The sequence below is a fragment of the Pieris napi genome, chromosome 18 (assembly GCF_905475465.1).
Source record: "Pieris napi chromosome 18, ilPieNapi1.2, whole genome shotgun sequence".
In the NCBI taxonomy this organism is placed as follows: Eukaryota; Metazoa; Arthropoda; class Insecta; order Lepidoptera; family Pieridae; genus Pieris; species Pieris napi.
In genome coordinates this window covers 303,899-319,865 of record NC_062251.1, presented here as the reverse complement: position 1 = coordinate 319,865, position 15,967 = coordinate 303,899, and the positions used below count along the sequence as shown (strand labels likewise).

The window sequence follows — 15,967 nt, the reverse complement described above, 5'->3', positions numbered from 1 at the left end:
CGGTTGACCCTAAAGGCCATCTCTGCAACTTCCCGCTAACTCCATACCTAACGATCAACATTTCACTTATTTTGTTTTAGTCGTAAATAAAAGCACGAAGCAATTTTTTTTTTTTTTTCAACGCGTTTACGTAAGAAACCCACATTTTGAAAAATCTCACGTTAGATTGGGGGATGGGGGAGGGGGTTGAATAAAATCTCACGACATCTCACCAGAGGGGAGGGAGTCACAGAAAATTAAAAAAAACCGCTCACGTAATTTATGGACGCCCCCTTATTGAAATGTTTTAAATAAAACTTCACATTCAAGCCATAGATTTTATTTCATCAGAGATCCACTTCTCGTAGTCACTTATCCGGGTATATCTTATAAGATTCTCAGAAAAACTCAACATTATTCCGTGTAGGAAATATTTCTCGCGTTGCTGACTCTGTAAATAAATTAAAAATTATATTACTACAGTGCCACACACTTTTCTTGGCCGGTAAGAGCGTGGCTGTCATGGATATTAGTGTTGCCAGTAAATAAAAATTAACCATTATAAGGGGAATAATTTGATGTCAATAACTTAATAATTAAGTGCCTCATAGCCTAGCGGTCTTATTAAGTGGCAGCTAGGTGAGGGGTACCTAGGGGGGGGGAAGTTTTAATTTAAATTTGTTCTCGGCCTTTGGGAGGGTTGTGCGGTACCGGTCGAGTGCCTAAACCGTACATGGAGGGCACGGTCGAATTTCTAAGGCAAGCAGTGAGTATGCTACCTAAGAAAGGAGACTGTGAAGGTTTAGAACGTAGCAATACGTTCTAGGCCGAGGATGGCAAATTACAAGTGCGAATTATAAAAAATCTTATACTTGACGCTGGCTAAATGCACAAACCGTGCCAGAGCCATAAAATAAAAAAATAACTTTATAATGTATTGAAATGTCTTAATAAAACAATGAATACTAGAAAATACAGTTCTAGGCTTAAATAATTGCGACAATCTTAGGAACAACTGATATGATAGGTTTTGCTACCTGCCCTGCGATTCTGTAACTCACTTTTCGAACTCACACAGCGGTTTTCGCATCGGCGGTCGCTCTCAAATCAGTCGTGAAGCAGTCATTTTATGATTTGGCATTCTGATAAACAATAAACTACAAGCTCCCACCTTTTCAAATATCTTTTAAGACATCTACCAATCAGAACCGTTCGATAATTATAAGTTTGCCATTGTAATTAATAATGAAAGGAATAAAAATAAATACATTTTATTTGATACAGATGGTAAAATTATTTATTGTACGCACCAAAATGGCGACGGTAGTGCCAATTTAAGCCGCCGGCCCGAAAAGTATGTTTTTGCTTAGCGAGTCTGACATATTCAAATTTATAACGGATATAGATATGGTACCAATTCTTAAAAGGCCGGCAACGCATCTGCGAGCCTTCTGCCAATGTCAGTGTCCATAGGCTGTATCACTTAACATCAGATGAGCCTCCTGCCCGTTTTCCCCCTGTTCTATAAAAAAATCTACAATCTATGGCTACAATCAGTACCATGACTTGAATCGCGATGTCAATTGTCAAAGCATCTCCAAGTAAAATAGAAGTCTCCGGAAATATCCTCATGATTATTTATGGACGAGTTGGACGACTATTTATCTTGTTATAACAGCTGTCTCAAAAGAAAGTTTACATTTAGTTTCAGAGCGTTATGTGAAAATGTTAGACGATTTCTTGGTGCCTGAACTTCAAAACTTTCCTGGCTATAACCAAAGAACATGGTACCAGCAGGACGGAACAACGTCACACACATCCAATACGTCTCTGCCACTAGTTCGTGAAATTTTCTCAGGCAAATTGATCTCCAGGAGAGGTGACATAAATTGGCCTCCACGCAGTCTACGCCAATAAGTCTCTTCTTTGGCGCAATTGAAATAAAGTATCCGTCACGCAATGGCAGCCATCACTGAGTTCACCTGCCGAGCCGAGCCGTCATAAGTAATTTTATTGTTCGATTAAATGAGTGCGCGAACTCGATTTCCGAATTTCCCAAAATATGTCATTTAATAATGAATAAAAACTCTTTTTGGATACACGACTTACTTTTATTCGATCAAATAAATATGAACTTTCCTTTGAGACAACCTGTATTATATCTTATGTTTCTCCTAGAAACATTTGAGGGAGTTGGCATCACAGAGTGAGCCAAACAAACGTGTATTACCTGATCGACACAGAATAGTCCACTGGCTGATTCAGGAATAAAATCAAAGCGTGGCACCAATGCACACAGGGTTCCATCTGTATTGTTACACTGGTTTTGTGGTGGTATAACAGCTGTTATCTGGGGAAAATGCAATAGCGCTTTAGGTGTGGGCCTCAAATTTCTGAATCTTCTTCGTGATATTTGAAGTGAAACTTCTTTATCGGGGTTGGAAAAAAATTTAGTGTAACATTTTTTCGTTACGCGTCACATTTTTCCGTTACGCGCCATCTTTTGAAGTGAAACTTCTTTATCCACGTATGGGAGAAATTTTGTAGCAGGTTACGCGCCATATTGCTTTTTGAAGTCAAACTTCTTTATCGGCGTTGGAAAAAAAATTACACACATTTGTCACATTTTTCGGTTACGCGCCATCTTTTTATTGTCCCTACCACGGTTGATCCAAAGAGATTCGAAGCCATTAGTAACAAAAATATATAATAACGATAACAATGATAGTAATACTAATAATTCTATTACAATTAATGAAATTCTGTAATAATCCTTGTACTACATAGTAGTACAGTAATAAGTTAAAATGAAATAATTGTATTTGTATTCATGTCTATGATAATAAAAGCCTTTTGTTAAACTTTATCTAATTTAACTTTATTTAACCAATTTCTGTAAAGTTGCATATAGTAGATCATTTTTCGAAAAATAAGGTCATAAAGAAGTTTCACTTCTTACGTGTGTACACCTAGTACACGCACACATTTTTTTTTTAATAAGGGTCCGTTCAATTGTTACGTAAGCAGATTTACTGCAATTTATATACCCCCTCCTCTTGTCAGCAAAAGTAAGAAAAGCTCTCAAAAATAATAGTACATAAACGTATTAATTTTTTGTAGGAATCCTCGAAAATGCATTTCGTTTTCAACCATAGACAATGTGTAAAGAATTATATAATTACTGTTGACGTAATTTCCATAAAAGAAAATCAAAAACCCCCCCTTAGTGCTTACGTAATACTTGAACGGGCCCTAAGCAAGGAGGCGGATCATCCTTCTCTGGCCAACGCTATCGGGTCTATGGCTAGCAAGTCGGTTTCCTCACGATGGTTTTCTTCTCTATACAACCCAGCGATAAATGTACACATTGATGCGCAAACACACGGTCTTAGGGATGAGTATCGCACGACGAAGGCAAACATATTATATCTTGAGAAATAATACTTTAAAAATTATCAACAATATATATAGTTTATCGTCTAAATTGTTTAAATGAAATTTGACAATTTTGAGGTTACAAAACAATGTATATAATAAAATTAATTTAGGAAAATGGTAATGCAAAGCCAACTAATAAATAGCAAGAAAACTAGATCCAGAAGGTCTGACTCCAGTACCTCCGTCAATGTGATGATGTGTCTTACGCCCGAACCCAATAATTAATTCACAATCTCAGATTGAAAACAGTCTGAGACTTATAGTCGTATTTTTAATTAGACGAAGCCAACTGACAGTAGCTAATGTCACTTTGTAAAATAATGTTGCCATATTTAAAGTAATAGTGATGCGTTCAGTTCATGTTCAATCAGATGAATGAACAATGAGTGTGAATAGTCAATCATTTCAAACAATAAAATAATATTATTTCTATTTCAAAATTGTATAAAAGTGCTCTGATATAAGTTAGGTACTAGTACTATGTAACTACAATCAGTTTTTTGACGTCTTTTTACAAAGCGCGGCGCGGCGACTAGTGCCATCACCGATCATTAATTCAGGGGTTTTTACTTTGTCACAACACTATTTTTATTTCATTAAAAACTGACAACACCGTAAACGTCAGTTGATATCGTCTAATTAAAAATTCGACTATAGACCGTGACAGTCGATCGATCTCCTATCTGCATCCCAATAACCAAACCTTACGAAGACAATCCATTTGTGACGGATAAAATGCTCTGTCGTTCCATTTTACTGAATATTCACTCATATTTGATAATCAATGTAAACCAAATAAAGTAAATAAAACCGTACAAATAACATTAAAATATACATTTCTATCTTTAAATAACAAACAGCTTTTTCAATTATTTAAAAAACTCGACAGATGGCTATTACAATCCTTCGATCGGTTATTGGCACACTTGTTACAACATTTGGATTAAGATTACTATCTCAGATGGTGGATTATGGATTGAGTAAGGTTATTGGGTTCGGGCCAGTGCCGGATTAGCCATATAGCAAGAGTAGCAAATGCTACGGGCCCCGCTAACTTAGGGGCCCCGCGCTCCAACGCCTGTCTGACCGTAATAAAAAAGTATGAATTTAGATAGTAGCGTAAAATATCTTGCATACCTTTAACGCGAAGCGCTTAGTCTATGCTTCACTTCCACATAAAAATAAACTTGACTTTGTCAAGTATAATCGTAAAAATAAGTACGTATTTATCTTTTTAACGTTAATTTTCAAATTTTAATTATAATCGATATACATATTTAGACTAGAATGTTATTTGTACCCTTGAGATTATTATTTTTATATAGGTATACATTTATTTTGCGAGTTTACGTAGCCGAGATTGTACTTTTCAAATCGATTTTAATATAATATCGATTATAAGTATTTCGAGGAAATAGGCGAACTATTTAAATCCTAAAGCCTAACCAAGGGCCCCTAGGCAGAATTTGCTACAGGCCCCGCGCTTGCTTTATCCGGCACTGGTTCGTGTCTATCTTTAAATAACAAACAGCTTTTTCAATTATTTAAAAAACTCGACAGATGGCTATTACAATCCTTCGATCGGTTATTGGCACACTTGTTACAACATTTGGATTAAGATTACTATCTCAGATGGTGGATTATGGATTGAGTATTGGGTTAGGTTGAGGTTATTGGGTTCGGGCGTAAACTAACTTACGGTTATATCATCCTCCGACACAGCGACACAAGTCGTGCCTACTTCCGGCTCTCTTTCCGGTATACACACAGGGCGAGAAGTATTCACTACTGTGTCCAGCTTCAGTAGTGCGATGTCATACTGATTTGTATCATCTGAAATAAATAAATCGTATAAGAACAGCCTTGCGATTCTGTAACTCACTTTTCGAACTCACACAGCGGTTTTCACAGCGGCGGTCGCGCTCAAATCAGTCGTGAAGCAGTCATTTTATGATTTGGCATTCTGATAAACAATAAACTAAAAGCTCCCTCTTTATCAGAATATTATTTTTATTTATTATTTATTTATTATCAAAAAATTCATATGTATAATAACATCCATTAAATAGTGGAGAACTACTGTTATTTTTAAGGTTTCTAATGTAATGTCGTAAATAATTACATTTTTCCGCTTACATTGCAAACGCAGGCTGAACCCTACGAGATTTATCAAAATAATGTACTAAATATTGTACACATTGAAAACGTCTACAGAAGACTCCGCGATGGTATATATCTATCTCTTATGGATATCCCACAAAAAACATTTTTTGTCATTTACTTTTTACGACAAATAATGGCTTATTTTCGAAGCGATTTTAACCAATACAGCATTAATCCTTATCCAATCAAATACCTTAAAAAAATAGTTGATTTAATATAGATCTATATGGCCCTTTACAGCATATGATTTAAAATTTAAATGAATATTTTCGAAGATATTACAGATTTAAAAATTGCGTAGCGTTTGCGGCGTGAGCGTGCCTATACATAGCGCATCGGAGGCTGCGGTTCTCCCTATAGCACTTTGAATTTAGTATCAGCCTTGCGATTCTGTAACTCACTTTTCGAACTCACACAGCGGTTATCACAGCGGCGGTCGCACTCAAATCAGTCGTAAAGCAGTCATTTTATGATTTGGCATTCTGATAAACAATAAACTACAAGGAGGGACCAAGGAGGGCTGTGTGAGTTCGAAAAGTGAGTTACAGAATCGCAAGGCAGCATTGCACCCGTGAGAAGCCGGTGCGGATCGCTAGTAATTTTATTTCTGCCCTGCGATTCTGTAACTCACTTTCCGAACTCACACAGCGGTTTTCGCATCGGCGGTCGCTCTCAAATCAGTCGTGAAGCAGTCATTTTATGATTTGGCATTCTAATAAACAATAAACTACAACCCCCCACCTTTTCAGACTGACATACGTTCTAATATTTCACTAGGAATCATGTTATAGCAGCGTATACTTAGGCCCATAAATGAAGTATTTATTTTCTGCAACCTGTAAGACACTTTTAGGAATTGACAGACACTTCAGACATTAGGGCCACGTTCTCTACTATGACGACTCATTGGTCTAGTGGTTAGTACCCCTGACTGCGAATCCATGGGTCCCGGGTTCGATCCCCGGCTGAGACGAACATCGATGTGATGAGCATTTGGTGTTGTGCTCAGGTCTTGGGTGTTTAAATATGTATATCTATCTATAATATGTATGTATATCCGTTGCCTAGTACCCATAACACAAGCTTCACCAGCTTAGCATGGGACTAGGTCAATTGGTGTGAATTGTCTTTAAAAAAAAAAAAAGTGATACTCACCATAATTATAATCAGGATGTATTACAACACTGGCAATGTTCGCCACTTTGGTGGGATCCCGCTCGAATCGTACGCTCAAATCATCTTCATTATTCGTAACGTGTTTTAAACAAGTTGCCGTCGTGACGAGCACGTCCGGGTAGAAGTTTATGTATGACACGGGGCACCGTTTTTGGTCCCCGCTGAAAACAGACATTACGTGTGTTACATATCCATTGCACTCCCTTTGCCCCGCATACCCAATACCAGTATTCCTCTTAGGGGGCGTCCATAAATTACGTGAGGTGTTTTTTTTAATTTTCTGTACCTCCCTCCTGGTGAGATGTCGTGAGATTTTATTCAACCCCCTCCCCCAACCCCCAATCTCACGTGAGATTTTTCAAAATGTGGGTTTCTTACGTAAACGCGTTGGATTGTTATTGTAAAAAGAAAAAAATTGCTACGTGATTTTATTTACGACTAAAACAAAATAAGTGAAATGTTGAGCGTTTAGGTATGGAGTTAGCGGGAAGTTGCAAAGATGGCCTTTATAGTCAACCGTTTTCCTAATTTTTTTTTTCAATCAGAAAAAAAATTGCATGATATTTGCCGAGACCCCCCCTCTCTCCAACGTAAGATTAAATGAGATTTGACTCGACCTCCTCCCCCCCTTAACCACCTCACGTAATTTATGGATGCCCCCTTACGCTACACCGTTATAAAAGGAAATGGACTATAGAGATCAGAAGCTTTTAATCGGATACCTCACATCGGACCGGTCATTTCTCAACTAGTTAAGTTCATAATATAGATTACTAGCTGACCGGGCAAACGTCGTTTTGCCATGTATATCATTTATAATAAAAAATAGGGGTTGATCGTAGAGGAGTGAAAATTAGGGGTTGTATGTATTTTTTGATGCTGTATCATAAAAAAATAAATAATTTATCTAAAAATTAAAAAAAAAATTAGGGGTGGACTACCCCTAACATTTAGGGGGATGAAAAATAGATGTTGGCCGATTCTCATAGGTACCGGATAAGCACAAAAAACTTCATCAAAATCGGCCAAGCCGTTTCGGAGGAGTATGGCAACGAAAACTATGACACGAGATTTTTATATATTAGATTTTTCGTGCACCTAATATAATATCGGGCCGATTAAATAGTTTATTATTAAGTCTTAATTATTGTACTAGTGATTAATTATAGTAATTTAAACGCATTTTGTTTTTTTTTTGGGATTCACCGCTGGCCCTTACTCAATTCGTGTGTTAACATTTTATTTTTATAACAGTGGGCAAACGGGCAGGAGGCTCATCTGATGTACTGGTTCTGTCTCAATGCCATAGGGCTCACAATCACCTTATAAGAATTGGTACACTCTGAATAACTCGAAGTCGAATTGGTTCCAGAATACTTCTGTATGCAGCTGGTTCCACATAGTTGTGTATGGCAAAAACTGCCTTAAGAAACACTGTTGTGGACATCGAGGTGATACGGGTAGTATTTCGTATTCTTCCTCAATGTCTGATGAAATTCAGCTGCAGGTATCAATCCGAAATCACTTCCGAACACTCGTGGTAAAAGATGCAGAGACACATCTCCACACCCTCGTTATGACGTTATTGAAGTGAAACTTCTTTATCGGGGTTGGAAAAATTTTTTGTGTAAAATTTTTTGTTACGCGTCACATGTTTCGGTTACGTCACATTTGACCGTTACGCGCGTCTTTTTCTTGTCCCTACCAGGGTTGATTCAAAGAGATTCTAAACCATTAATAACAAAAATGTATAATAACGATAACAATTATACTAAAAATTCTATTACAATTTATGAAATTCTGTAATAATCTTAGTGGTAATAAGGTAAAATGAAATAATTGTATTATTTGTATTCAAGTTTGTGATATTAAAAGCCTTTTGTTAAACTTTATCTAATTTAACTTTATTTAACTAAATAAAGTTGCATATAGATAAATTTCGAAAAATAAGGTCATAAAGAAGTTTCACTTCTAACGTGTGTACACTAGTACACGCACATTTTTGTTTTTTTTTTATTGCTGTTAATCTAGGTAAAACATACGCATAAACCCAGGCCCTCCAAGGGTACTGTCCGGGAAGTACACTTCTCAATGTTGATCTGACGCGTCTCGGTTCACCTTCAGGGTTGCTCATCCCACAGTTCTCTTGACTCCTGTAAAATAATCACGTGATTTACTCCAACGCGGGTTCTCCGTTACCAAACCAAGATGATGTTTTCCTTCTTAAGAGCGAATATTAATGATAGAAATAAAGTTCAAGTGCATAGCCGGGGATCGAACCTACGATTTCAGGGATTAGAGTCGCACGCTGCTCCTATTTCACCATGCCTCCTGCTGATAGGGGCAAGTCTTTGTTTTTAATTTATGTGTGGTGTGATGGTTGCAGCTCCTTACAAACGTTGTGTAAAAAAAAAACATGGCGATTAAAAAGAGTGGCGGAGAGTTTATTGCCAGTTCTTCTCTTCCGTTCTACGCCCTTGATTTGAGAACTGGCAGTAAATGTAAAATTAGAAGCATTAATACGTATTTCTTTTGGGACCTCCTTCTCTTTATCCAACCCTCATTTTGTAATCTTTATATTAAACGGTTGCCGTGTCAGTCACAAAGATTCACCGCGTCGAGTCCAATTTTGACTAACACCCCGAGTGAACCAAGAACTTGGCACCCTTTTGTTAGCGTTCCTGTCTTTTTTTTATAGAACAGGGGCAAACGGGCAGGAGGCTCATCTGATGGTAAGTCATACCGCCGCACATGGACACTCTCAATGCCAGAAGGCTCGCGAGTGCGTTGCCGGCCTTTTAAGAATTGGTACGCTCTTCTCTTGAAGGACCCTAAGTCGAATTGGTTCGGAAATACTTCTGTGGGCAGCTGGTTCCACAAAGTGGTGGTGGGCCTTAAGTAACGCACAGTTGTGGAACGACAGACGTCGAGGTGATACGGGTGGTATTTTGCCTTGACGTCCGATAATGAAACTCAGCAGCAGTTATTAGACCGAACAACAAGCAGATTTTGTATTCAAAAATTCAAAATTCAAAAATCATTTATTCACGTAGGTAACACAATGTACACTTGTGATTCGTCATTAAAGAAATAAATATTAATGCTTCTAATTTTACATTTACTGCCAGTTCTCAAATCAAGGGCGTACGGAAGAGAAGAACTGGCAATAAACTCTCCGCCACTCTTTTTAATCGCCATGTTTATTTTTACACAACGTTTGTAAGGACCTGCAACCATTACACCATGTTCCACATGACATTTTTAGTAATTAATAATAATAACATAAATAAAAACAAAGACTTGTCCCCTATCAGCAGGAGGCATGGTGAAATAGGAGCACGCACTTACATTCTCGTGGGAACAACACGCAAACACATAGTCGAAATAATTAACATCACCGCATACACGAATTCAAGTACGACCAGTCACCACAAGTAGCACCCGTTCACGAGTATGACGCATGGCCAGCCATCGGCCCCCTCGCCATATTTTAGGGAGAGAGACAACCCGACGCATGGACGCCGCCACAAGCAATGACATTTAAGCGAGCATGACGATCCTTGAAATGTGGACTTGGCTGCATAAGAAAATAATAATAATACTGAAATAATATTGAGATGGTTATTCATACAAACCTTATGCTAGTAACTTCACTTTGTTGAACACAACACACTTCAAGCGGTGCGCAGTTGTCGTCCACAATTCTGTAAAAGTTTATTTATTTGACGTAACATTTATAACTTAGAAACGGTTCATGCAACATCTATATATATAAAAATGAAACCCGTTTTCCGTTGTCACAACATAACATGAAAACGGCTTGACCGATTTGTCTAATTCTTTTTTATAATATTCCTTGAAGTACGAGGATGGTTCTTACGGAGAGAAAAATTAAAAAAAATTGAGTGAAACAGTCTAAAAACAACACTTTTCTATATTCATATTCGTAATAATACTTAAAAGTCAATTTGAACTTGAATACCATATCATAAAGTTTAAATATTAGTGGAGGGGTCCTGGGAAGGTAAATTTTTATTTTTTGACATAATGTATTTGTGGTCTTATCAACTTTCTTTTTTTTATCTTACTAGCTAGACCGGTGTTCCGAATAGCAGACTAAGTATTTAAAAAAATAAAGAATCGACTGTTAGGCGGTACGATGTTCGCCAGGCCAGCTAGTATTTAAATAAAAGCGAGGTAAAAGAAGTGGTAATAAATACTTACAATCGGCGCGTAATCGATTTAGCTTTGTAGTGCTGTCGGATCCTTGGATGGTCGCAGGTGAAGCAGTTGTAACACCCTTGCCATACACCCCCCCCACCCGATGGCTCTATTTTCGAACATTTCAGGTTCTCAATCGATTTTTTATTGTCTGTAAATAGAAAATTCATTTCAATGACTTTTTAAACAACTGAGCGTTTTCTAAGGTAGCTGTTTGCCGCGCACAACCACTATGTGGAACCAGCTGCTCACTGAAGTATTTCCGAACCAATTCGACTTAGGATCCTTCAAGAAAGGAGCGAACCAAATCTTAAAAGGCTGGCAACGCACTTGCGAGCCGTCTGGCAATGTGTCCATGGGCGGCGGTATCACTTAAGAACGTGCAGGCTTGCAAACTTCATGACTTAAAAAAACAAACGGATGCCTGAAGTTCGCGTGAAATGAGACGTACAATACACTGTTTCGCGGAACTATATAAAACAAAGTCGTGTTACACCCTAACCCAATAACGTATCTCAATCCATTTTTGACCATATAAGTTAGTAATTTTAATCCAAATGTTGTAACAAGTGTGCCAATACTCAATCGACGGATTGTAATAGCCATCTGTCGATACAATACAGATACAAGCATAACAATTCTTGCATTTCCGGCCTTGAAAGACTTGGTACGCTCTTTTGTTGCGATTAAAAACTAGTCAGTCAATATTATCAGGCCCTCAAGGCCATTAGACCATGAATATCGATATTGATTCCTGGTAAGGTTGCAAGAAATAAAATATAATTTACGATTTAAATTATAGTTTTTGTCATACTAGACTCTAAATGTGTGCCTACAATCTACCAATTACTTTATATTACTCATCTTTTTGTATTTTTATAATAAAATACACTAAAATGGCGGAGGGTGGAGAAAAGATTCCTTTTTTTCACAATATTAATGATCAGTTTTCATTTTAGTGCTTTTTTTACATAACAAACGGGCAGGAACCTACAAATAAACAATAAGCTACAAGCTCCCACCTAAACAGAATGCCAAATCATAAAATGACTGCTTAACGATTGATTTGCGAGCGACCGCCGACGCGAAAACCGCTGTGTGAGTTCGAAAAGTGAGTTACAGAATCGCAGGGCTGATGTCAAAAATAAGTCAAAAGGCAAAACCATTTATTCATATAAGGGTCGATTCGACCAAACAAGAGTAAATCTTAATCTTAGAATAAATCGTCAGTTAATCGAGAGTAAATCAATTTTACGTTTTACCATCTACAAATTCTAAGAATAGTGGGCCTATTCGGGGATTATTACTATACCGCCGTTTCGCACGGAATAACAGCTATTCCTAGAATAATTTAATGGCGTCAGTCAGTCCAATCAGCTGATTTCTGTCATTTCACAAATATGTATTCTGTGTTTTAATTTCAAGTCAACCCAATGTACTAAATTAATAGTCTGGCATTGTATAATGAAACGTTTAAACAATTTATTATTTATTTATTTATTTGTAGATTTTTTATTTTCTATAATATTATAATGAAATTCAACTAGGCTCAACAGAAGTTCCTTTTTAGACGAAAGCCTCAAACAAACAACAAATAAAAACTTTTTGTTGGCGTTTGACACCTGTTAAAAGCTACTTTTTCACACAATAATACGGCAAAATCGAGTTGGCATGATGTATGCTCTTACACAGTCCCGTTGTAGAACAACATTTATTTGCCGAGTTTTATTTTCGTTCACCATTCTCTTTGCTATTCGCGTATTGTTATTCCTAGCGCAATTATACTATCGATTACGTGGACAAACGACTATGGATTTACTCGAGATTAAAATCATGGAATAGGTTATTCGTGGTATAGTTACTCGTGTATAAATTGAAGTTTGGTCGAATCGACCCTAAGTAACACAATGTACACTTATGAACGTCAAAAAAGGAATATCAATAAATGCTTCTAATTTCACATTTACTGCCAGTTCTCAAATCAAGGCCGTAGAACGGAAGAGAAGAACTGGCAATAAACTCTCCGCCATTCTTTTTAATCGCCAAGTTTTTTGTTTTACACAACGTTTGTAAGGAGCTGCAACCATTACACCATGTTCCACGTGACTTCTTTGCTAATTAATAACAATAAAATTAATTAAAAACAAAGATTTGTCCTCTATCAGCAGGAGGCATGGTGAAATAGGAGCACGCACTTACATTCTCGTAGGAACAACACGCGTGATGAGACCCAAAGACACTCAAAGCCTCGCGAGTGCATTTCTGTTAAAGAATTGGTACGCTCTTTTCGTGATGGACTCTAAGTCGAATTGGTTCGGGAATGCTTCAGTGGGCAGCTGATTACAAGAGAAAAAGTGCCTTAATAACGCTCAGTTGTGAAACGACGTTCGTCGTAATACGGGTAAAATCTCGTGTTCTGCCGCGACAATAATGAAACACAGCTGCAGGTATTAATGCGACTATTATGCAACAATTAAGGGTATTTATAAAAGAAATGATTCACGGTAAGAAATCCCGTTCCATTCCTTTAATAATACATGCACTTACTATTTGAAGACAAAAACACGCTGTCCAAACTTTGTGCATTTGCAGACCAAGCGATAGCGAGAAGAAACATATATCTGAAACATACAAAGGAATTTAAAACATAAGAATAAAAGCGCGTGCGTACAAAGTACACATGTCAGAAGTGAAACTTCTTTGGCAAATGAATTATTAAGTCTTGTTCATATTCATACAAATCTAAAACTTTACATTTCCGAGACTTAGAGGGAGGGAAAAAGGAAGATATGTTAGGAATTTAACTGTCATTAAAATATTAAAAGTATCGAAAATTAATACAAATTATAATTTTTTTCTTAAATTTATTGAAGTGAAACTTCTTTATCGGGGTTTGAAAAAAAAATTGTGTAACATTTTTTCGTTACGCGTCACATTTTTCGGTTACGCGCCATGTTGCTTTTTGAAGTCAAACTTCTTCATCGGCGTTGGAATGAAAGTTCTTTATCGACGTATGGGAGAAATTTTGTAGCAAATCGTCACGTTTTTCGGTTACGCGCCATGTTGCTTTTTGAAGTCAAACTTCTTTATCGGCGTTAGAATGAATTTTTTATCGACGTTTGGGAGAAATTTTGTAGCAAATCGTCACGTTTTTCGGTTACGCGCCATCTTTTTCTTGTCCCTACCACGGTTGATCCGAAGAGATTCGAAGCCATTAATAACAAAAATATATAATAACGATAACAATGATAGTAATAATTCTATTACAATTTATGAAATTCAGTAATAATCTTAGTAGTAATAAGGTAAAATGAAATAATTGTATTTGTATTCATGTCTATGATAATAAAAGACTTTTTTTAAACTATATCTATATGTACTATAGCATATAGTAGATCATTTTTCGAAAAATAAGGTCATAAAGAAGTTTCACTTCTTACGTGTGTACACCTAGTACACGCACACATTTTTTTCTTCTATAATAAACACGTGGCATTTTAATTTACAATTCGTCATTTGAGATTTCAATAAATCATTTTGCATTAAATATAAAATACTAATATTTTATAAATTCTCTTAACGATATTTTAATTTTTTTAAATATAATTTCTATAAGGTAATTCGCCTTTCTCACTCTCTCTCAATCGCTCTCTCCCTTTTCTTGCTACAAAAACGCTGCACATCTTCGTGACGGTAAAATATTCTTATTATTGCGTTTCATCAGTAAAAATATTGGATCTAGATAAACTCCTTGACTTCGTAAATCTAAGTGACACTTATGTTATTGGACATTATCGACTAATGTTAAAATACAATTGATGAGTGGTAAAAACTAAAGGGCTCATATTTGCTTCAAGTGTGCGACGATTGTTTACATTTTGTTTACGCTTCTACTTATTTACAGAGATATATATGTAGCTTAACTAATATTAGGTTACATAACTCCTTACGATTGTTTTTGTATTTATAACATTTACCGCGCGTTGCCTTTGCGTGATTTTGATCCGACCTCTGTGATTATGATTAATTAAGAAATGCGCTGCGATTCTGTAACTTACTTTTCGAACTCACACAGCGGTTTTCGCATCGGCGGTTGCTCTGAAATCAGTCGTGAAGCAGTCATTTTATGATTTGGCATTCTAATAAACAATAAACTACAAGCTCCCACCTTTTCAGAATGCCAAATCATAAAATGACTGCTTCACGACTGCTTTGAGAGCGACCGCCGATGCGAAAACCGCTGTGTGAGCTCGAAAAGTGAGTTACAGAATCGCAGGGCTGTCCTGTTTTAAAGCGTCTTCAATAATATACATACAGATCTTTCGTTTTTATAATATTCGTGTAGATGAACCATCACAGGAACAGGTTTATGGTAAAAAGTTTATTCGTGTGCCAAATATGTGATTAACAATTTTAAAATGATAACTTTTAACTTACCTAATCATATTGTCCTGCTTTTTGTTTGTCTGAAAAGATTTAAAATATAAAAAGGATTGTTGTATACATATGTATTGGATTATGCGATGTTAGATTCTCAGCGAAACAAATTTGGATTTGTAGGCATAGAAGACTTTAAAACAAACTATTATGGACTTATTTTTAATAATTAAAATAAACGACTTGCTACGAACAGATATTTAAATGTTCCCTCGACATTTTTGGTTTCTTTTTGGTACTTTTGATATCTCCTTTCCAACAAATCGGTACATAACCAAAATTAATAACAATATCTTATTGATTAAGTTGTTACTAAGAGAATAAAAGTTAAAATAGCTATTTCACTTAATAATTACGAGATATTTATAATCTTTATTGAAATTCTAATTAAACGTTTTTGTTTACAAGAAACATTGATATGTTATCATTTTGAACAAGGAAAAATATTGAAATAACTCACCCGTGCGGTCACCGAACAACGACTGGCGAGGAAACCTGATTTTAAGTAAATTAATCAACTATCTATCTGCCCCGGCTTTGTCTGATTAACTGT

General features: G+C 36.4%; 1 protein-coding gene across 2 annotated transcripts; it reads right to left on the bottom strand.

The window, feature by feature from the left end:
* Positions 1-303: 303 nt before the first annotated feature.
* Positions 304-15,967, bottom strand: LOC125058549 (ovochymase-2-like). 2 transcript variants are annotated; one of them, XM_047662639.1, is made up of 10 exons: positions 15,875-15,966; positions 15,415-15,443; positions 13,525-13,598; positions 10,981-11,128; positions 10,392-10,460; positions 8,799-8,909; positions 6,736-6,917; positions 5,117-5,250; positions 2,210-2,329; positions 304-430 (listed from the first exon to the last, which is right to left on the bottom strand). In XM_047662639.1, exons 2-10 carry the CDS (start codon positions 15,420-15,422, stop codon positions 305-307), a joined length of 972 nt encoding a protein of 323 aa, XP_047518595.1. In that variant the 5' UTR covers positions 15,423-15,443; positions 15,875-15,966; the 3' UTR covers position 304. The 2 variants fall into 2 exon arrangements, with proteins under 2 accessions (XP_047518595.1, XP_047518596.1); XM_047662640.1 differs by lacking the exon at positions 2,210-2,329 and having other exon boundaries at positions 15,875-15,967.

Coding starts and splice junctions, on each gene's coding strand:
- LOC125058549 (XM_047662639.1), bottom strand. Junction 10,461..10,980: donor AAATCGATTACGCGCCGATT/GTAAGTATTTAT, acceptor AAACTTTTACAG/AATTGTGGACGACAACTGCG. Junction 6,918..8,798: donor TGGAGGGCCTGGGTTTATGC/GTATGTTTTACC, acceptor GTCTGTTTTCAG/CGGGGACCAAAAACGGTGCC.